Source organism: Erpetoichthys calabaricus, chromosome 12 (genome assembly GCF_900747795.2).
Source record: "Erpetoichthys calabaricus chromosome 12, fErpCal1.3, whole genome shotgun sequence".
Lineage (NCBI taxonomy): Eukaryota > Metazoa > Chordata > Cladistia > Polypteriformes > Polypteridae > Erpetoichthys > Erpetoichthys calabaricus.
The window spans coordinates 91,513,194-91,536,276 of NC_041405.2; the positions used below are offsets into that span (position 1 = coordinate 91,513,194).

Consider the following 23,083-nt stretch of genomic DNA (forward strand, 5'->3'; position numbering starts at 1 on the left):
TGATGAGACAAAGATTGAACTATTTGGTGTGATTGCCAGGCGTCACGTTTGCAGGAAACCTGGCACCATCCCTACAATGAAGCATGGTGGTGGCAGCATCATGCTGCAGGGATGTTTTTCAGCGGCAGGAACTGGGAACTGGGAGACTAGTCAGGATAAAGGGAAAGATGACTGCAGCAATGTACAGAGACATCCTGGATGAAAACCTGCTCCAGAGCGCTCTTGACCTCAGACTGGGGCGACGGTTCATCTTTCAGCAGGACAACGACCCTAAGCACATAGCCAAAATATCAAAGGAGTGGCTTCAGGACAACTCTGTGAATATCCTTGAGTGGCCCAGCCAGAGCCCAGACTTGAATCCGATTGAACATCTCTGGAGAGATCTTAAAATAGCTGTGCACTGACGCTTCCCATCCAACCTGATGGAGCTTGAGAGGTGCTGCAAAGAGGAATGGACGAAACTGGCCAAGGATAGGTGTGCCAAGCTTGTGGCATCATATTCAAAAAGACTTGAGGCTGTAATTGCTGCCAAAGGTGCATCAACAAAGTATTGAGCAAAGGCTGTGAATACTTATGTACATGTGATTTCTCAGTTTTTTTATTTTTAATAAATTTGCAAAAACCTCAAGTAAACTTTTTTCACGTTGCCATTATGGGGTGTTGTGTGTAGAATTCTGAGGAAAAAAATTAATTTACTCCATTTTGGAATAAGGCTGTAACATAACAAAATGTGGAAAAAGTGATGCGCTGTGAATACTTTCTGGATGCACTATATATATATATATATATATATATGTGTGTGTGTGTATATGTGTATGTATGTGTGTGTGTGTGTGTATATGTGTATGTATGTGTGTGTGTGTGTGTATATGTATATATATGTATGTGTGTGTGTGTATATGTATATATATGTGTGTGTGTGTGTGTATATGTATATATATGTGTGTGTGTGTGTATATGTATATATATGTATGTGTGTGTGTGTATATGTATATATGTGTGTGTGTGTGTGTATATGTATATATGTATGTATATATATATATATATGTATATATATATATATATATATACACTGTATATGTGTGTGTATATATAAATATATATATATATATATATATATATACACTGTGTGTGTGTGTGTATGTATGTATATACATACATATTATCTATGTAATAAAGTCCCTAACAAAGTCCCCCGCACACACACAGTGCTCCAGCACAAAACACCCTTCTAATCGTGCCTTTCACTGGTCCTCTTCAGGCCGCCTTTCCTCCTCACTCCCGAGTGTTGCCTTCTTCCACCTGACTCCGGCTGTCTGATTGTAGGAAGGCAGTCCCCTTTTATCCCCACTTGAACGTGATCCTGGTGCCTCTGATTAACTTCAGGCGGCACTTCCTGGTGTGGCGGAAGTGCTGGTTTCCAGGGCTCTAGGATTCTCCGGGTGCCCCCTGGCGGTGACCACGGGACCCAATAGGGTTGAGCTTCCAATACACACACACATATACCTACCAGTATATATATGACTTGAGCATTCATAGTTTTCATACTCTTTCTCTGTACGTTTTAGCATTTGCTGACTCAGAGGTTGATGCACTTGCTGCTTCGTGAGCAGCTCGTTTTCTCCACCCTAGCGGCTCACTTCTTCTCTTCTTCCGTTGGGACCTTTTCACGTTAAAACTGATTAAGTTAGTGTTTGTGCTGCAATTACTTAGTACGTTTTTAATTTTTCACTTAAGCTGGCACTTAAATCATTCTTGAGGCAGATTGAACACTTAAGATATAAAGGGATAGGGGAAGTGACAACAAAGGTGGAAGGGATGAGAACACATCCCGTCCTGTGCCCGCTGCCGATAGTTGATGCTATAATAAAATAAAACAAAAAGAGTGGCGCAGTGGGTAGTGCTGCTGCCTCGCAGTTGGGAGACCTGGGGACCTGGGTTCGCTTCCCGGGTCCTCCCTGCGTGGAGTTTGCATGTTCTCCCCGTGTCTGCGTGGGTTTCCTCCGGGCACTCCGGTTTCCTTCCACAGTCCAAAGACATGCTGGTTAGGTGGATTGGCGTTTCTAAATTGGCCCTAGTGTGTGCTTGGTATGTGGGTGTGTTTGTGTGTGTCCTGCGGTGGGTTGGCACCCTGCCCAGGATTGTTTTCTGCCTTGTGCCCTGTGTTGGCTGGGATTGGCTCCAGCAGAACCCCGTGACCCTGTGTTCGGATTCAGCGGGTTGGAAAATGGATGGATGGATGGAGTAATAAAATTCATCACCCTGAAAGCAGAGAGTAGAGGTCACGTAGTATATGTGTACCAAATTTCAGGTCAATAGGTTCAACAGTTTGCGAGTTACAGGTGATTTAAAATCCTGGACAGACAATGGACAGCCACAGTAGCGTATTGTATAAGAAGATATATGTATAGATGTGTGTGTGTGTATATATAGTTGCAGCCAGAATATTAGTAAAATTTGTAAATGTACCAAAGAAAAATGTATTTATTTATAAGGGTATTGCTCGCCCAATCCCCCACCCCAGCCTGCGATATGCGTCAACCACTTCACATCTCTGCCGCTTGTGTTGTGAAGAATGGGGCTGAACGCACCCCAAGGAGACGCGGTTGCTCCTTCCGAAACCCACTCTTAAACAGTGATACAATGGGAAACACAGGTTTTTTTTTTTTTGGTTTTTTTTTTACCACCTCTTTGCTCGATGAGCTGCTGGATTTCTGCTGCTGCCATGCTGCATGATCTGCATTTTGCATGGTGCTTCAGACATTTAAAAGCCTGTACAGCAGCTATCCTACTCTTTGTGTTTTATTTCCGGCCCTGGGCGTGGTTAAATCTTTTGGCACAAAGTCCCGTCTCGCGAGACGTGAGTTCTAGATATATTTTAGTTTATAATTTAAAAATGGAATAAGAATCTGAAAATCTAACGACATCACATTAAAGTTTGATAAATACTGAAAAGAATTTTACCAAACATATATATGTAGGTTTTAAAATAAGCCCAATTTAAAGCGTGCCAAAAACATCACATAAAATCGTTGCAGTTTTAGGCTTAGGATTTTATATATATATATAGTAGATATAATATAGTATTATACAATGCAATTTTTCTGTCCTGTGGGATTTTTACATTTATAGTTATTATTTCTTCAGAACCTGAAAACCATGGTTTATTTAACTGCTTTTAGTTGTGACGAACTTGTCTGATTTTTATAGGAGTGATGCTAAGTTTAAATGTGGCAAAAGTTATTTTATTAATTTAAGGATAAAATAAGACCTATATCAGAGTCAGTACATTGAAATTAATTGGCTAGCTACAGTGTTTGTTTTGAATATTTTTTTCTTAAAGTCTGGTTATGGCTTTTTTTTATCTTGTATGTGGCAATTGTTGTCATTGTTCTACTATTTGTAGAACAATTTTGTCAATAAAAGTGACTACTTTTCTGTTTCTGCAACATGTTCAAATTTAAAGTAATAATCCAACCTTTACCCTTGAGGCAAAATAAATATTAAAATATATACTATATGTATACTACCGGTCAAAAGTTTGGAACACCTCAGTTTTTTTCAGTTTTTATAGAAATCCCTTAATATTTCATGAAATCAAGGCATAGAACAAATTAACAATGGTAAATAAATAAAATATGTCTAGGAATCATTACGTGCTCGAAATTTAATTAAAATTTTTTTATTCGTCAAAGTAGCCACCTTTTGCTGATATAACATAAAACTCTGGTAGTCCTTTTGATTCAGACTGCCAGTCACTCGATGAAAGACACCAGCTCTACCTCCAGCAAAAGAAACCCAGACCATCACACTTCATGTTCTATGTTTAACTGTTGATGTCACACACTGAGGAATCATCCTTTCACCATTGTGATGGTGTACAAACACCCTGCTTGATGAGCTGAAGATTTAAAGTTTTGATTCATCAGTCCATAAGACTTACTTCCAGTCTGCAGTAGTCCACAGCCGGTATTTCAAGACCCTATTTAGTCCTTTAAGGAATGGCTTTCTCACTGCCACTCTCCCTGTCAGACCTGCAGCACAAAGTCTCCACTTCACAGTAGAAACTGAGACTTGCTTTTTTCAACCACTGTTAAGCTTGACACAGTTGTGCTGTGAGGTACATATCCCACAAGCTGGTAAACCTCAGAAACTTGTCTTCTTATTGGGTTGTGACTTTGGGTCTGTCAGATCTCTTCCAGTTTCCAATTGCCCTTGGATTGTGTGGGACACCAAACTCACTGACACATTGATTGTTTTTGCAATTTCTCTTAATGAAAGGCCTATTCATCAGCTTTCCTTGTTTGGCATTGTCTACCGTGTATTTCTAGTTTGAGGTGGTTTTCTGATGGTATTGAATATTTATCACTTTTACTTTTAAAATATCCAAGCACTGCATGTATAAACTGTGTGTATATATCTATATATAATATATATATATAATATATATATTTTTTTTTTTTTAGGAATCCCCTCGTGTATACCACCTTCAAGTTGACAATAATGGTACGGAAGATCCACCACTCAAAATACCTAAGGAAATATGGCTGTTAGTGGATCATCTGTATAAACATGCCTGTCAAGAGGTGAGTTGATTATCCCTTTATTTTCACAGATAATTGTTTGGATGACACATTTTATAGTTATCTTGGCACTACAATAAAAGAAAGCATTGTATTTTTAGTAAAATTTGTAGAGTTTCTAATTTTTATTATATTTTCCATGTTTTGTTACTGTGACTGTAAATGCCTCAGTGTTCTCATAGTTTTTTTAAATGTGTTGGATGAATATTAATGATGCCATATAGTTTCAAATAAGGATGTCATGCAGTATGTTTTAATAAAGTATGGTGTGAGACTGAAAAAACTGCAAAATGCAAATTTACAAGAAATCTACAAACATGTTTTTCTTTATTGTCTACCCCATATATATATATATATATATATATATATATATATATATATAGGAAGATCTCTTCCAAACACCAGGAATGCAGAATGAACTCCAAGATATAATTGATTGCCTAGATACAACCATTCCTGTTACAATACGTATCCTTTACAATTTGAATGAACGAAAGAGGCTGTGTGACTAAAAGTAATTCCATCCTGGATTTTAGGGGAGGATGGTTGTGTAACTTTCTAGTTTTATATTATTTAGGAAACTTTTCAATTCAGTTTATTCTTTCTTACAATAATTATAGATATAGAATGGAAAAATAATTTAGCCTAAATACAAAACATGTTTAAAAATAAACAGAGACACATTCAGCAATTTATAGAAAAATATACATAAATCATAGGTAAATAACAAAAGATTCACACAGGTTAGTATTGTAATAGATTTCAGGGTATCTTTAACTTTTAATGTCCTTTAAAAACTTTATCCTCTCTAAATTGGTGTTAGTGTATGCACATTTACAACTCTCACTACTGTTTTCCTTTTACAGTCATTTATTTTTTTCCTGCTATCCCCAACTTGTATCTAAACTTAAACATTTGTTTTTCTTTCTTTTTTTAAGAAGATGGTTGCCTTTACCATGTCTCCTTACCTTCATTTTTTCATTATCAATCTGGTATTTAGATAACCAGTGTTGAATTTCTCTCTTGACCCAAGGATGAAGTTGGCTGATCAGTGTGCCTATTCTCAGACATGATCTGATTTGACTAATTATAAAATTGTATTAATATAGGAGCAGATTATTTAAAGTTGTTTAAATTTTGTGCCGATTATTCAAAGATACAGTTACTGATGTTGTAACAGATTGCTTTTAAACTACCTGGGAACCCTGCTACCACATAAACTATGTGAGCTGAAATTTCAGGTAAACCTTATTTCAGTAAAGCAAACTTAGAATCAATACCTTGCAAACTTTATAGAGAATAAAGAAACACTCAGCTGTAACAAGTAAGAAAAACAAATAAAAAATGATCATTGAACAGACAGCTCTAACAGTAAGATCCCCAAGTAGAAGATACATTACAGCTCAGCAGTTTCTTCTGTTCCAGGGCTGGATAAATCTTTACAAAGACATGTGGTTCTGGGTGTTCTTCCAAATAAAAAAGACATTAAAACCTGACCAATGTCAGTTTTTAATACATAACTCCAAACAAAGCTTGTTTGTTGTTGTCATCCTAAACTGGCTGTTCTCTTCATTATTTTAATCTTGCTACGCCAGCCAGCAGAATACCTAATTCTCCTTTAATTAGCCACTCCTAACCCAAAATCTGTATCAACTTTAGGTAGCTTAGATTATCGAGGACCAATACATACAAACATCTGCAGGTCACATTTTCCTTTAAAAAATACTTGCACGTTCTGTACATGTGAAGTTGAAGTACATACAGGAAATGCTGAAGAGACAATTTATTGTGCATTTGATACCCAATTTGTAGGTCATTGTTTTCCATTATGTAAGTTTACATTAGTGCCTAAATAAATTGTATACATATAATAGAGAGAGACCTTAGAACTGGTGATTTTTGAAATTAAAAGGTATTCAAGATCTCCAGAGCCACTTAATGCTTTTAGAAAGAGAATTTTACAATTATTAGATTATGACAGTATTTTATATTCAGTGACTGTAGTGCTGCTAAATGTCTGTTTGAGAAATAAAAGTTCCCCTAGATTTTAAAACTCTGTAATGGAGAAAAAGATCCTTAACTTGTCTTTGTAGCCGGAAGCAACCATTCAGTAGCAGAAGCGCTGTTAATTTTTTTGGAAGCATTGCCAGAGCCAGTTGTGTGCTATGAATTGTATAATAATTGCCTGGATAGTGCTTTGGATAGCCGCCTCTGTAGACAGGTAATTGATAAAATTTACTTACCACCATCATATTTATGTTTACCAATATATAATTGTGCCGTTAAACTGAATATATTAGAATTGCTCTGATTGGAATTTTTTGTCTGATTGTGATATTTAATTATTTTCTCAAAAAATAGATTTTGCAGGTCTTGTTCTATATATGTACTGTATATTGCTGTGTCTCACTCATTTTGACTTATAGTTTATTGTTTTCAAATTACTACTTTAAGTGAAAAAATTACAAAGAATAGATGATGGTTTAAGCCCAAACCAGAGTAAGTACTGATTACTTAACACATGACAGCTCCACCAGAAGTCGGGAGCTGGCTTGCTGATAATCTCGACTTATTTCATGGGTGGTGCTGTGCCACACTTGCTCATGAGGGGGACTTTGCTCCTCAATTATGCAGCTAAACCGAGACCTTTTAGTAAAGATTTTCCTTACTTCAGAAATTATTTAATGAAGAATAAGGAAAAATCATACATTCTTCTGTTTCAATCTTGCAAGAAATCGTAATTAAATAATGGTAAGTCAAGAGATAAGTTTATACTACTTTTATTGATTTAATATTTCTCTCTCCTTGTAGGTAATTTCTCAGCTTCCCCGAGTCCATCGTAATGTTTTCAGGTATCTAATGGCATTCCTCAGAGAACTACTGAAGTATTCACAGTACAACAACCTTAATGCCAATATGATAGGTAAGAAACCTCAAATGTGTTTTTATGAGTATATGTACTGTATTATCTAGTGTGTGTTATGTATGATAGATTGGCATACTATCTAGGCTTAGTGGCTACGTTACACTCGCCTTAGCCAGTACTTACTCTTGTATCTTGCAGTACTTTGGTGAGTTACAAAATGAATACTTGGATTGCTGGTCTTTGAGGGATTAACAAAATCAAATCCTAAAGGAATCATCTAAGAAAACTTAAAGGAAGCATTTTCTCTTTTTTGCTTTTCTTGTATTTTAGCCACACTGTTTGCAAGCCTCATGATTCGTCCACCACCAAAGGTTTCTGGAAGACAATCAGCACAAGAACGACAGAAATCCATAGACTTTATATTGAGTTTCTTATTAAGTGGAGATGAAGAATAAAAAAAAAAACTGGTACAAAGTGAAGAAATATCTGTGCTCCATCAGTTTGGTGAGGTTGTTTTAAAGTCTGCTGTGGAAAGACTGTCTCCAGTTGGGTGTTAATGGAGATTTGGAAACATTATTCTGTTTACAAAGATCTTAATTGCACAGCATGTTAAAGCAGTGGTGAAGAAATGAAGACATGAAGAGGAGATCTGCTCAGTGAATAATTTCACATTTTTGCCACATAAACATGCATACACACTTCTTTTTCTTTTTTCATTTTCCTTAATGAAGTACTTTTACACATACTTGTAAAAAGTGGGTATGGATAAAATTATTAATCTATTTAAATTGTAAAATGTGCAACTGGTTCTTTATCTTTAATCTTTATGTACAGTATTGTTTAAGAAAAAACACTATGTTGTGTATTCTCCTTAAACAATCAGGTTGAGTGAAGATGTGCCAAAACTCTTTTTAACATCTGATGTTTACAAAAGAAAGGTACAGATTTATTTTACACTACAGTTACCTGTTTTGAATAAACATGACTACTCCCACATTCCTTCCTCAATAACAGCTAGTTTTGAAAATTCATTTTAGCAGTTCTTTGTTGCATTCAAAAGCCTGTTTTATTAATAATGTAATAATTTTATACATTTTGAAAGAGTCTAGACAGAATTATACATGCATAAAAACATGTAAATTGGGAACATTTATGTACAATAAATATTAGATTAGGGAATTGTTTGCATTTCAGTCAACAATGTAACATAAAATCTTGTTTCAGGAGAAAGAGTTTATAATTAAGAGCTTCTTTCAGATTTGTTTACAAGCTGTTATAAATTTGTGTTTCAGTACACTTTGTTAGATCAAAACTAGAAATTGTTCATTCTTTATACCACATACTCTATGTCCTTTGGATATTTTTGTTCTGGGGCCTAATTAAGTAAAAACATTGTGTGTTACTATTGAACTACTATAGTGTATGAACAACCACTTCAAGTTGTAACCAAGCCCCATATCTTTTAGAACTTTCTTGATTTTATTTGTCAGTACATTGTTTGCATTCCTATACAGTATACTCTTTTTGCAGTGTTTCCAGGCGAAGAAGTGACCAGTACCAGTTTATATAGGAATCTTTAAACTACTTTTGTTTTACAAATGTAAAGTGTACATGGATTTTGAGAAACTGGGTGCAGAAATGCACATTTATTTGTTCAAGGAATTAAAATTTGTAGAAGGCAGTAGTTAGCCTTACAAAAAATTAATTCTGCCTAAAAAAATACCTACACAGATGTCTTAAGTGATGTGTTACATAGGCATTCCTTTTCAAATTGTGCGTAATGCCCTTTTAAATTTTCAAAACTATGTGTTACTTGTATTTTAGATTTTTTTCAGTGTCAAATATGATCTTTATTTAGGTTAGATTAATGCTGTCATAAAGCAAAGAATTTTCCACCACCAAGTACCTTGCTTGAATCTGTTAATATTCAAGATCGCCTTTGCCAATTTCTGCTTATGTGGCTGTATTAGATGGGACTGTCTTTTGTATGTGTTTCAGGTTTATTGTAGTGCAATATGAGCAGTATATGACACATGTTAGTATGGGTTTTGTTTTGTTTACCTGTTAATAGATCTTTATCTGTGCAGTCCAGTTTTTTAAATCTTTATCACTAGAAGCACTTTATTATTTAGAAAAGAAAAACACATATGTATGGTCTTGGATATAATGGCCTCCTTATTCAAATCTGAATAAATTATATTATGTATTGACCATTTGCAAAACAGTGCATATATTCATGATATATAAAATGTTGCAATTTCTCTGAAATTCTACCTTTGAAAGATGCTTGTAAATGACTATTCCCCTTAGCACTAAATAATTGTACTGGACACAGAACATCAGAGTAGACTTGTGTATGTGTCCAAACACACACGCACACACCTACACTGTGTAAAAACATATTATTTCTCTTCATAATTAAACTCCTGTTACCCAATACAAATTCTTGATGGATTTTTATTAATCTTCTATTTGTAGAACATAGCTTTTCCAATTCTTAATCACCCCACATATAGTGCCTTGTTTCCAAGAATTAGAAATTATGTACTGAATAGTATCTTTGTTCACTATTCATTATTTCATTTTTGCAGAAAAGCACAAACTAGGTTTAGATCTTTCAATTACATTCATTTTGTACACTGTGAAATGAACCAGAATGTTATTAGTTGTCAATAAAGCAAATATTTTATTTTGTAACTTTGTTTGTTGTCAACATAACTAAAATGGTAGTGGAATATTGTACTGTATCACAGAAAAAAAATGATTTTACAGCATTGATTTTCGACTCTTGGGTGAATTGATAGCAGTTGCTTCCCAATCCTATATGATTTTATCAGTTGGCTTTAATTGAATGTGCTTGCTGTTCAAATACAAAGATCTGTCCATACATTTGTAATAATGACAGAAACACAGATGTTAAGAAGTCACTTGCACTTTTCTCTCCTGTTTATTTTTTGTTTTTGTTCTTTGTAATTTATTTTCCAATAATAAAAAATGTTTTCTTTTCTCATTTATTCTTCTCTGTTCCCTGTCACAAAGTAGGTTTATTAAAAGTAAAGTTAAAATAAGGAGCATTAATGTGAATTTCCCCTTGAGATTAATAAAGTATCTCTATCTATCGAATGTAATAATATGTTGCATTACAAAGAAAAGCTTCATCTTTTGTTTTTTTACACCACAGAAGAACATTTTTTTTCCACAACTACAATTGGCACTTTTCAATCTTTTACAAGTAATATATAAAAATAAATTTTTTGAAGAAACCATTTATTATGTAACATAATAAACACATTAACAATTTACCACCTGAAAAATATGGACACTGTTCAAAACTGACATAATATTAATAATGATTAGAAGTGCAGTGAAAATTAGCTAAAAAAAAGTTGTGTTTCTTTTAACAGTCTAGTAGTTTGCCAGATACAGTGCATTATTTTTTCCACATTTTGCTATGTTACAGCCTTATTCCAAAATGGATTAAATTCATTTTTTTCCTCAGAATTCTACATACAACACCCCATAATGACAACGTGAAAAAAGTTTACTTGAGGTTTTTGCAAATTTATTAAAAATAAAAAAATTGAGAAAGCACATGTACATAAGTATTCATAGCCTTTGCCATGAAGATCAAAATTGAGCTCAGGTGCATCCTGTTTCCCCTGATCATCCTTGAGATGTTTCTGCAGCTTAATTGGAGTCCTTATACTGAACTGCTGTGGAATCTGCTGTAAAGCATCAGGCTGTGGCACATACAGTAATGCATTTTTTTTTTTTTTGCCATGACGGGGCTCCTCCTGCACTCATCAGATTGTCAGTCAAAGAGCTTTTGACCAAAAACAATATTGTTGTTGCCTCACACCTCCCATATTTGCACCATCTCGCTCCCTGTGACTTTTTTTTTTTCATTTTTGAAATTAGAATTGAGATTTATTTGCTACCATGTTTGAAATTCAAGGAAAAATCACCTGAGGTTCTAACTTAGTATCAAAAGATTTACAGAAAAAGTTTAACTGGAATAGGAGGAGTCGTGGGAAAAGTGTATTGTATCTTAAGGAGGGTATTCTGACAGTGACTAAAAGGGAATTGCTGGAAGTGGCATAATATATACACACATGCAAGGGTGTGTATATGTATACACAGTATATAGACATATAGATATAGAAAGATGTATGTTCTTTTTAAGTCTGAGTTGCAATCTAATATATAATGGAGAGAGTGAGAGTGTGTGTGACCAGTAACGGGGCATTGCAGCATCCCAAACATCTGACCCAACTACCACGACACAAGTCCTGATACAACAAAAAGGTTTATTTGTATAAATAACTTAATAAAAGGCTTTGAAACTCACAAATACAACACTTCTCCTCCTGCTTTTCCCTCTCCTCCACTCTTCCAGACAAGCTTTTTACTTCTTCCAGCTGACTTCAACTCCTCGCATGGACAAGCTCAAGCAACTTCCTTTATGTTGTACCCAGCAGTACTTCTGGTGCTAGAACATAGCCTGATGGACGTTCTTTCGGGTCACTCGGAAGTCCCATGAATTAGGAATGATGAATCCGTGCAGCACCCTTAGAACGCAACAAGGGCAGCCCTATTAGACTATAGTTTCCAGCATGCCTTGCAGTTGTCCGTACAGGTAGCGTCGCCCAAGGAGACTGTCAAGGGAGCATGTAATCCTGCCAGGTTATCTTCCCGACCTTCCACTACACTGAACTCCCAGCAGGGTATTGTTCCTTGGTCCAGCCTTAGCAGCATGCCAATGTGTACTCTCTGTCACACTGGTATCTATCTCCTGGCTGCTTGTAATTTCCACATGGCGTCACAGAAATGTTTGCAAATACCCTTAAATCAAAGTCTGCTATGTGCACTTCAGACACATCTACCTGTAAATTGTTTGATTTGCAAATTTAAACTGTGGAGCAGATGGGTAAATCAAGGGAAAATGGAGGGCTCTGTATATGTGTGTATATTTGTGAATAAAATGTATGCTTTTAATCTCCAGCACTCTTTGAGATCTTGGCTGTATTGCATCATTTGCCATTTAACTTTATGTACAAAGAGAATAAAGAATAAATGGTGTTGCAGATCTTAAGAATTTTTTTTTAAATTGGACATTTGATGAGTATAGATTTACTATTGTAAAAAAATCAGAGTTTTACCCAACCCCTTTCTCAGTGGATTGATGCGGTTAGTCACTGACCTCTGCTAAATCTTTGAAGGGTGACAGCACACCTATAGATAGAGTAATGAGGAGGCCATGAGAGATCCTACTCCTTAGTGTGAAATTCTGTTCATTTATACAAAGCCGCCTACCCATTTAAAGCTTATTTATGGTCTTGCCCTTTATGAGCCTTCTTATTTTTCCCACACTGCTTCTCAGGCAACATGAGTCTCTTCAGAATCTCCTCCTACCGTCGCCAGTTTGAGGAGAAAACCTGGATTCCCAGCCCAATAATTAACCCTGGCTGTGCATGGCAGTATCAGTCTGTCATAAGGTGAGTGCTCCATAGTAGCAAAATGTCTTGCATGTACAGAGCAGAGTCTGTCTGAGCTGAAACAAAATGCATTGGAATATTTTGGAGTTGGCATATGGTCATTTTATGTGAAATCAGAAAACAATTCAAATGTTGGCTATGGTAGGCTTGCTGAACGCAATGTCTCCACCTTATAACTAATATTTTAATATTTGCTTGAATTGTTTTAATAATCATGATCACTTTGTTTTGGGCTGAAAACATTTTACTGCTAATTAAATGCACTTTAGTTTGCATTTCTTTTTGTTTGGAGTTGTGTTGTAATATATCAGCAAGATTTAAGTATTTTGTAATAAAATACAATTCTTGATACACACTAAGTGCTTCTCTTTATTGACATTTAATAAGACTACAGTTTCTCTTACTTGAAATGCTTGGACAATTGCACTGTAAAAGGACAAAATATAAATTTGAGTAAATCACACTCAAAGTCCTCAATCCAAGCAGGCAAAATTCTTCAGGTATGGAGATATTAATCTTGAACATGTTTAAGCTAAATTTAAAATTCCACTTTAGGTTAGTAAAACAAAAATTTTGAATCTTCTACTCCTGTATACTTTGTCTTTACTGTATTGACTTTTTTTCTTCTTCCTCATCATTTTTTCCCACTTCTATGTGATATCGATGTGCTCGATCAACTTTCTCCATACAACTCGGTTCTGCACCACCTTCTCACTCAAGCCCTGTTCCTTCAGATCTTCTTTTGCTTTATCTATCCACCTCTGCTTTGGCCTCCCTCACTTTCTATTCCCCTGTATTTCCATTCCTATCACCTTTTTGCCCACATTTTCATTGTCTATCCTCATCACATGTCCATAACACTTCCTGTACTTTCTTAGACATGTCACACTTGTTGTACCTCTGATTGTATTTTTTTGTTCTGTCCATTTTAGTAACTCCACACATCCTACATTCTAATTCCTGCCACATTTAACTTCTCTTTATTTAATTGTATAGATTAACATATTCTAAAGTAAAAATTCTCCTTTTTCTTTCACGTCAATTAATCTCTTTGTAAATAAAGTTTGTTACTTGACATGTCCCATCTAAAGTTGGCAATTCCATTACCCCCGCTGCTTTCTTCATAGCCTTTTGTTCTCTGCGACCCAGTAATGGATAAAAAAATTCCAAAAAGATATTACTTGAAGTTTCTACTACATGTATTCTCAGGAATTGAAATAATAATAATAATAGTAGTGCCTGTCTTCTATCCTCTTTAGACACCTGTACTCGGTATTCTGTGTCAGACTAAACTTTGTTTTGTTTTGAGACTGTTTTTTTAAATTCTGATACCAAACTGCTTGTGTAGGAGGAAATGGATGGTGTTAGCATATGAGATATCCCAATGTTGTTGTAGCGTCTACACTTTGTGTCAGTTGTCCCCCTTGTTTGTCATCGCTGGCATTCATGGGTGTGGTGCATTAGCCATGCTTAAGCAGCTACGTTTGGATCCAGACAAGTAGAATACCTTTGAATATAATGGAACATCTTCTCCTAAATTTTAAATATTTCCTCCTAAAATTTTTCTATGGTAACTTCCTGGACTGCCTGAGCATAACACAGTTTTGTGTCATTTCTTTTGCTTAAGTGCCAGTTTGTTCAAGTCTGACTTTAAAGTTGGCCCCAAGTCAAATCCTAAAATGTTTTTAAACTTAACCCTCCTTCATTGACTTCTACATTAGCCTGTCCTTATGTACAGCTGATTCTTGATGTGGAAATGTCCTACAGAGTTCAGCATTTGCAGTAATCTAGGTGCTTTAAGATCTCCTGCAGGCCTGAAGTCGTCTGTTTGAAAATTTTACAGTTGTGTGATTCGGTCATGGCACACATTATAAACACTTTCTGTACATTGTCATTTAAGCGGTTACTTACATTTTTAATAAACAAAATTTCAATGAAAACCATGCAATTAAATTACATAAAATAGTTTGTAATTAATGACTGGAGAGATGATGTTGCTGAACTGTACCTTAATGTGTTTTTTAGTAGCAAGTAAGGTGTTTTTTTTTTTTTACCTGAAATGTGGTGGGGATCTGAAGCATTTCTTATTTTTCATATTGAGTTTATGCTGTAACTGGATGTGCAAGAGTGTACCACCCTAAAATGTAACATAAAGCAAGATAATAAAATAATAAATAATTCTGAAATATGTAAAAATTTGGGATGGTTGTTGGGAGTAAACACAAGGTACCACATACACTAAATACATGGTGGCACGGCAATGTGCTATTAAGTTGTACATCTCCTGTACTAAGCACTTTCTGGGACAGATTGTCTGTATTTTTTTAACATGCTTTGTGAATTTGTAGAGTCAGGAGAAAATGGCCACTGGAATATTACACTGGAATGCCCAAATTGTTTGACAGTTATAAGTCTACCTAAAATGAACACCTTAATAATTAGAGAAGTAGGGGATCCTGTCTGATGGTTTGTGCACAGGGTTAGGTTTAGGGATGGAGGAAATATTTTAAAGATAACATGCAGCACTCCAGAAGAGTGTTGCTATTTGTCCAATCATTAATGATCATGTGCAGTGGTTACTAATGTCGTATGATGTCATTGTTTGCGGTGGAAGTGGTTACTTCTGTTGTTCTGTTCCTAATGGTGCTGCCTCTAAAGCCTTTAAAGGCTGTTTTCCAGGTCACCCTCTTCACAAAATGTGTGGAGCAGAAAGTTTTACAACGAAATGTCCTTCCTGTCACCAACCTCATTTAGTTTTCTTTTACAACATGCAAGAGGGTTGGTGACCTGTTTCTATCTCCTCTATCTCCATCCCACTGGAGTAATATTGCTAATGAACAACCACCTAAATCTGGATGAATAATATTAGTTGTAGATTTTGAGAGTTTGTGCATTGCGGCAGTAACAATCAAATCGAGTCTGCATTCAGAAACATTCAGACATTAACTTCTCAATTAAAGATTGAATATTTATGGTAATGGTGCCAGGCAGTCTTCTGTTAACACTTATTATTTTTTTTTCTCTCTTTTGAACCATCAGTGGTGGTGCTGCCTTGAATTCAAAAGTACCAAACTTTGAAGTTTCTCGCGCTCTTACTCATGAAAGCCTTTCAAGATGCATGAGAGACCGCACTCTGATTGCTGATCTGAATGACCGCCTGGTTAGACTTATTGAAACAGTAAGTTCTGTTTTAGATAGCTAGACACTGCTTTGTAAGTTTTTCAAGTTGATTTAACAAAGGTAAGTTTATTTGTCAGAGCTCGTTGGATATTTCAGCCCATTTCTTCATGTGTGATAAAGTTGAATGGTTATGGTCAGCTAAAGTATTGTTCTTCAGCATTTGCCTTGAAGGTGTATTCAAGCTACCTGAACTTATAGACCACCTTAATGAAAGATGTCCCTCAGGTTTCATGACAAGAAGACCAATTAGTTTCATTTTGCATTTTCTTACAAACTTAGGCTCGGTGCCTCGAAGAAGAAAATCAACTGCTGGAAGGTGAGGTCTTTGAGATGCAGAAGAAGCTCAAAAGCCATGATGCCTTTTCTACCACTCCCAGCAGACACACTATGTTGGATCTGAATGATGTAATAGAGAGGCTCCAGGCTGAAAAGGTGAAAACCACTGCTCCTTTCATCCTGTGGCACATGTTTCAAATATTCAGCACTGAGTACAGCCAAAATACTGTAGTTGTCAAGTCCCACTTTATATTCATCCACTTTGATTTTTAATTCAGTGAAGTCATTCCAGGAACATTTTTTATACAGTGATAGACTTTACTCTGAGTCCATGTACAAGCAGATTTACTAATTAGCTTGAAGTCGCACAGTAGTTCACTGCAGAAAAATTTCATCTGTAGCATTATTGTCCAGGAACTCTGTGTTATTTGTAGGATCAAACACTATCACTTGTTTAGGCAATTTAGTTACAAGGAGGCTTTTTGGTATTTTCAGGCCCCATCACGTATCTTGTAAATGCAATAATAGAAATTAACACTACTGTACAGAATGCATCCTCAGACAAGTGGTTGGACCGGTAACATCTGCTGTGCTTATAATAGCCTGTGCTAAACCTAGCTAATTAGGCATTGGGGTTTAAATTGTTAGAGTACATATTTATATCTGCTTAAGACAATTTACAGCTACCCACTCAATCATTAGTTTATATAACAACACATAGCATACACACTTACAAGTCACCTTATGGAGCAAGCAAGATTAAAATGAAAACTACACTAATAGCTCCAAAGCAATCCTTCTAGGAGTTTACCTCTTACTGATCTGCTTTGAAGTGCTCTTATCAAGCCCATACCTAAGTAGATCATTCTGATGTCTTCCCTCACTGTTCCCATTAGTGTAGTCTTGGACTCCAGTTAGTCAGTCAGTTAGTCTTTTTACCATTTAGGGCACCCCAGATAGCTTTACCACTGAATAACATTTCATTTATTTTCTGCAAACCTGAGACAATAGGTTTTCTTGGAAAAGTCAGTTGTATTTGACTGTGTTTACAATATTAAGTATAATGCCAGTCAATCATTTGGAAACACCCAGACATTTTCATGTTTTTGATAAAAATTGATATCTTTTTATCAAAATTCCATTAAATTAATTTATAAATACAACCAAGATATTACTGATGTTGCTAATGGCTGTTAATGCTTGAAATTACTAATTTTTTATTTATTATTCACCTGTGACTGCAAAGCCTCATTTTCAGCAGCCATTCCTTCCATGTCCTGTTGGTTAACTCCCTTATCCTAGTCTTAATTGGCTATTAGAAAAACCTTTTTATCTGCTTTACCCCACTGAGACCAGTTATTCTGTTCACTTGAGCTGCATAAAGTTCAGTTGTGGGTTCAAAAATGGCCAAAATGAAACAGCTTTCTCAAGAAACATGTCTATAATGTCTTTTATACATTCTTAAATCAATTTAATGGTGTCATAATAAAAAGGTATTGATTTTAATGAAAAACATTTGGTATAATCATAATGATGAAAATAACATTTAGAAAGCAATTTTAGAAACAGAACAAAAGGTACAATAGATAGATCAATCGATCGATCTTTATTTGCAGTACAGAATAAATTTAAAGATGCATATAGTTGCATTACAAAATAAATTGACACTGCCTAGAAAAAATATTCAACTCCTTGGAGTTTTTTCAGTGTTTTATTATTTTACAACTTTTAATCAAAGTGGATTTAATTTGGCTTTTTTGACACTGAGCAACAGAAAAATTCTCTTTTATGTCAATATCTACAAGAAAATATCTACAAATTAATCTAATTTATTATAAATACAATACACTAAAGAATTGATTGTTTAAGTATTCACCCCCTTTAATCTGACACACCTGAATTATCAGTGGTGGAACCAATTGTCTTAAAAATTCACAGAATTAGTTCAATGGAGATCACCTGTGGGCAGCCAAGGTTTCCACTGCTATTGTAGTATTGATACACCTGTACCTGGAGGGTCCTACCACTGGTAAGTCAATTTCACACAACCATCAAGAGCAGGAATACAAAGGAGTATTCCAGAATCATTCAGGGACAGAGAGAACCATGACTATTTTAGGGCAAGACAATGTCACCAGACATAAAGCCAAAGCTACTTGAGAATAGATTCAAATTAACAATATTACTATTTTGGAATGGCCAAGTCAGAGTCCAGACCTCAGTCTGACTGAGAGTTTGTGCATGGACTTGATAAAGGCTGTTCACTCAACCCCATGCACTCTGTCAAAGTTTGAGCAGTTTTGTAAAGAAGAATATGCAGTGTCCAGAATGGCAGCCAAAGGTGCAGCTACTAAATACTGACCTGAAAGTCATTAATACTTATGTGATTGATTATTTAGCATTTAATTTGAATAAATTTGGATAAATCTGTAGAGATTTGGTTTCATTTTGACATTTATGGGTCTTTTTTGATGGATAAAAAAGCATATTTAAATCAGCTGTGATTCAATGTTGTAAAAAAATAAAACATGAAAATGTCCATTGGGGATCCGTTTTATAGGTGCGGTTTAAAGACACTTTAGCAATACTTGACAACTATCCGTCCATCCATTTTATAAGTTTACTTTTTGCAGAGTTTGGAACTTTGAGTGCAAGGCTGGAGCAAACTTTGTTAATAGTGGCAGCAAACTGTAGTACACACTCTCTCTCATATACCTAAGATTCACTCATGCTACTTCAGTTTTAACTTCAACTTTAACATCTATGGAATTTGGAGAGAAACCAGAGGGCCTGGAAAAATCTGCCCGCTAACTCAGTGACTAACCTGAGAAATTATCCTTGATCTCCGAAAAAGTGCGATAGTGGTTGTACCTACTGTGCCACCTTTTTAACAAAAAGTCAAAAAGTAAAACAATGTTAAGCGAACCCAAGTTCAGTCAGTAGATGTGTAGAGATCATTATCGAAAGGAGAGAGTTTTTCAGACATAAGTGTAAAAGGTGTACTTTCCTTCAAGTTTAGAACTTTTCATCTATTGATAAAAAATCACTTTAATGAGCCCAGCAGAATACAACACATTTTAATAAGTCAGTGCCTATTAAATGAATCTTTATGATTTGATAGTCACAAAAATCTTTGTGCAAGAAGTATTTAAATAATGCTTTCAAACTATATAATGATTTGCAGTTAATCTTGCAAGCTAATCTTGATTCTAACCTTCATGGAAAATTCATAATGTGATTTCAATAGAAAATGTTACATTAGCAACTTCACATTTGTACTTGGAGTCCTCCTTTGCAGACCTCTGTTATGCAAGTCTTCTAAGTAAGAAGTCTTAGTGATAAGATTTTGTTATTCTGAACTATCTGTAAATTAATTTATAGTTTATATACCCATCTTTCCTTTTACATGTTCAGTCTACTTAAGAAAATTTATTTTTCTGCCAGGAGGAGATACTTTGCAATATTAGTGCTCAGCAGAAACCACTTCAGGCATGGCATGACAAATATGAGCAGCTGTTGCATCAGAGACATTTACTGGAGGAAGAGCATGAGGATATTGCTGTGGTAATTCAGTGCTTATTTTTCTTCTATAAGATACAAAATTGTCTGTCTCTCTCTGTCTCTGTCTGTCCTATCGATCGATCATATGTAATTCACCTGGTGACTGAAAAAGACAAACCGTGGCTTGACTTAAATTTTGGCTACAGCAGTTTCCAGGGGTGCAAGTAAAACTGAGATGAGAGGTAGGCCTTACTTGGATGAGTAACCCAATCTATTGTCACATTGGATGGAGCTGTGAGTACTACCTGATAAAAATAAAATTGTATTTGCAAGGAAAATAAGGTTCCTTTGTATGGTTGTTGCGCTCGCTGTCTATAACAAGATAAGAAATGCAATAGTCTGTAAAGACCTATAAACAGAGCCACTGCAGTACTGGATGCCAGTTTAGTTGATTTGGGCATATAGTTAGGATGGTTTTCCATGTGTCTGTAATAGGAGCTGAATTATATTCATCCCAAAAGGATTAGACTCTTACACAGATATGAGACAAATTGAGGTGTTATGGTTCTCCACTGGCCTGTTGCGAATTTCTCAGGAAGAACTGGTTACTGTTGTTGGGAATATATACATTCAGGCGCATGACTCTTACTAGGGCAATGAGAATGAGGTCTTTCATTTTTTTTTATTTACACAGACATTAATAAATGAAACAATTGTGGTATCTTATACTGCTAAGAAACTGATGGCATACAGCTTAATCAACAATAATTTTTGTGAACAAATTCAGATTCTGAACATCAGGTTTAGTTACAGTACTTTGTATTTTAGATAACACAATGAGCATTTTTTTGTTTTCCTATTTTAATTAGTATGTTACTCTTTTGCCAGTGGATTTTATGTGTTACCAGTTGTAACCAGAAGGGGTACTGAGTCCCAAACTTTAGACCCAACGCAGTCATGGGTTGAAATAATGGATTTTCAATTGACCAAGAACTGAATACCATAAAATACAGTATCTCCAGTAATCATGCAAAACAATGTCTCTTTCCTCTCCTTCCACCTCCATTTGATTAGTGTGTCTCCTTTTATACTGGATCTGGAATAGCTTCCGGTGACTTAGCATGACTTGTGGGGAGCACTTCTGGGTTGTTTGAGAACCAGGGCAGTCCTCACCCGACAGCACCCTCCTGCTGACACTTTGAAAATAATAAACTTCATCTGGTCCAACTCTCGACGTTCTCCACGTAACATAGGCAGTGTTGCTGACCACAGTGTGTTAGCCAGCCTAGCTTGGTCGGCTAACACCATTGCCAAAAGTGATAACGCCATTGTCAACTTAAGTTTGTTGAACATCTGCTCACTTATGAGCAAGGGGCATCTCATCCAGGATCTCCTCACTGATCGTAAGTTTGACTTTCTGTCTAACCAAGACATGGCAACAACCTCATGACTTTTCCCAACTTAACGAATCCACTCACCGGGGGTTTGTTTACATCTGTGAACTCCATGGCTCTGGCAAAGTCTTTGCTGTTTTTCTTACACACCTATCTACTGTTTCATCATACATAATATTTCTGGGGGATTTTAATATACGTATTGATAATACCAATGTCCCTCTTACTAGAGACTTTACGTCCTGCCTTAAGAGTTTTGGATTCTCATTCTAAAGGACATATCTTGGATTTGATCTGCTGCTCTGGTGTTACCCCTTTTGATTTTACCATTGATTGATAACTGTTCATTTTTTTCTTTCATTCAATGTTAAACTTGCTCTTTCCATTACTAAGCTTCCCTTCTTATGTCTTTCTGTAATATTAAGAATATTAACTTGGATTTTCTCTTCTCTTGTATTGATTCCCTTATGGACATTCATAATTTATCTACTTCTGAAGAACTGGTCTCACACCATAACACTGGACTCTATGGTATTCTTAACTCTTTTGCTCCATTAAAAACTAGATCTGTTTCTTTCTCTTTTTCTGCTCCCTGGTTCACGCCTGAACTTCGCCTTTTGAAAGCCAAAGACTAGCAAGTTGAACGGTTATATAAAAAAACTGGACTCTTTGTTCACAAAGAGATGTATAAAAACCATATATTATGTTACAAGGACTGTATTGCTCAAACCAAATCTAACTATTACACTCACATAATTTCTTCTAATAAATGTAACACCAAGTCATTGTTTTCACTGCTTAATTATAATATAATTCTTTGCATTTATATAGCGCTTTTCTCACTACTCAAAGCGCTCAGCAATTGCAGGTTAAGGGCCTGGGTGAAGGGCCCAACAGAGCAGAGTCCCTATTGGCATTTACGGGATTCGAACCGGCAACCTTCCAATTGCGAGTGCAGATCCCTAACCTCAGAGCCACCACTCCTATATCACACAACCCCTGGATTCTCTACCTTCTCACCTTTATTCAACTGATTTTTGCAATTCCTTTGTCCTTTTTGTCTTCATAGTTCTGGTTAAAGCCTGCCCCCCTTCTTTGTTTCCTCTTGTTTCTGCTATAATTCACTGCCCTCTCACGACTGGAACTGTTCCTTCATCTTTTAAAACTGCTGCAATAACCTATTTCTAATCTACCCTTTAATTCCAAATTCTTGACAAAATAGTGGCCATTCAACTTCATTCTCATTTATCTCAAAATAATCTGTATGAACGGTTCCAGTCTGGTTTTCGCCCCTCCATAGTACAGAAACGACACTTATAAAAATTACTAACAACCTCCTTATGGCAGCTGATTCTGGTTTAATCACTATTCTCATCCTCTTTGATCTGAGTGCGGCCTTTGACACTATTTGTGTCACTACTCTTCTCAATAGATTATCTTCGATTGGCATTACCCACACTCCACTATATATATATGTGTGTATATATATATGTGTGTGTATATATATATAATATATATATATATATACTGCATATATATATATATATATATATATATATATATATATATATATATATATATACTGCATATATACTCGTATGTGAATATACTGTATATTTGTGTATGTATATATGTATATATATATGAGTATATATATATAATAAATACAATTTACTACAAACAATACTATTGTAATTTTATCTTTGTTGTTTTGATGTCGCCTTCATTGCTTTTCTTCATCAAAAGTACTTTCATGAGTTACAAAAATACATTCATTTTATATAAAAT

At 35.5% G+C, this 23,083-nt stretch overlaps 2 protein-coding genes across 2 annotated transcripts in view; both read left to right on the forward strand.

Moving 5' to 3' along the window:
* The window catches only part of ocrl (OCRL inositol polyphosphate-5-phosphatase), a 165,298-nt gene extending 154,835 nt beyond the window's left edge, over positions 1-10,463 (forward strand). The window contains exons 19-23 of the mRNA XM_051934970.1: positions 4,467-4,586; positions 4,967-5,051; positions 6,677-6,804; positions 7,395-7,506; positions 7,780-10,463. Coding sequence (XP_051790930.1) covers positions 4,467-4,586; positions 4,967-5,051; positions 6,677-6,804; positions 7,395-7,506; positions 7,780-7,904 — 570 coding nt within the window. The 3' untranslated portion in view covers positions 7,905-10,463. The remainder of the gene's footprint in view (positions 1-4,466; positions 4,587-4,966; positions 5,052-6,676; positions 6,805-7,394; positions 7,507-7,779) is intronic.
* Positions 10,464-12,276: 1,813 nt separating this feature from the next.
* Positions 12,277-23,083, forward strand: part of vimr2 (vimentin-related 2) — an 82,803-nt gene continuing 71,996 nt past the window's right edge. Inside the window, exons 1-4 of the mRNA XM_028815883.2 lie at positions 12,277-12,944; positions 15,984-16,122; positions 16,404-16,556; positions 19,845-19,964. Of these exons, the coding sequence (XP_028671716.2) occupies positions 12,835-12,944; positions 15,984-16,122; positions 16,404-16,556; positions 19,845-19,964 (522 nt within the window). The 5' untranslated portion in view covers positions 12,277-12,834. The remainder of the gene's footprint in view (positions 12,945-15,983; positions 16,123-16,403; positions 16,557-19,844; positions 19,965-23,083) is intronic.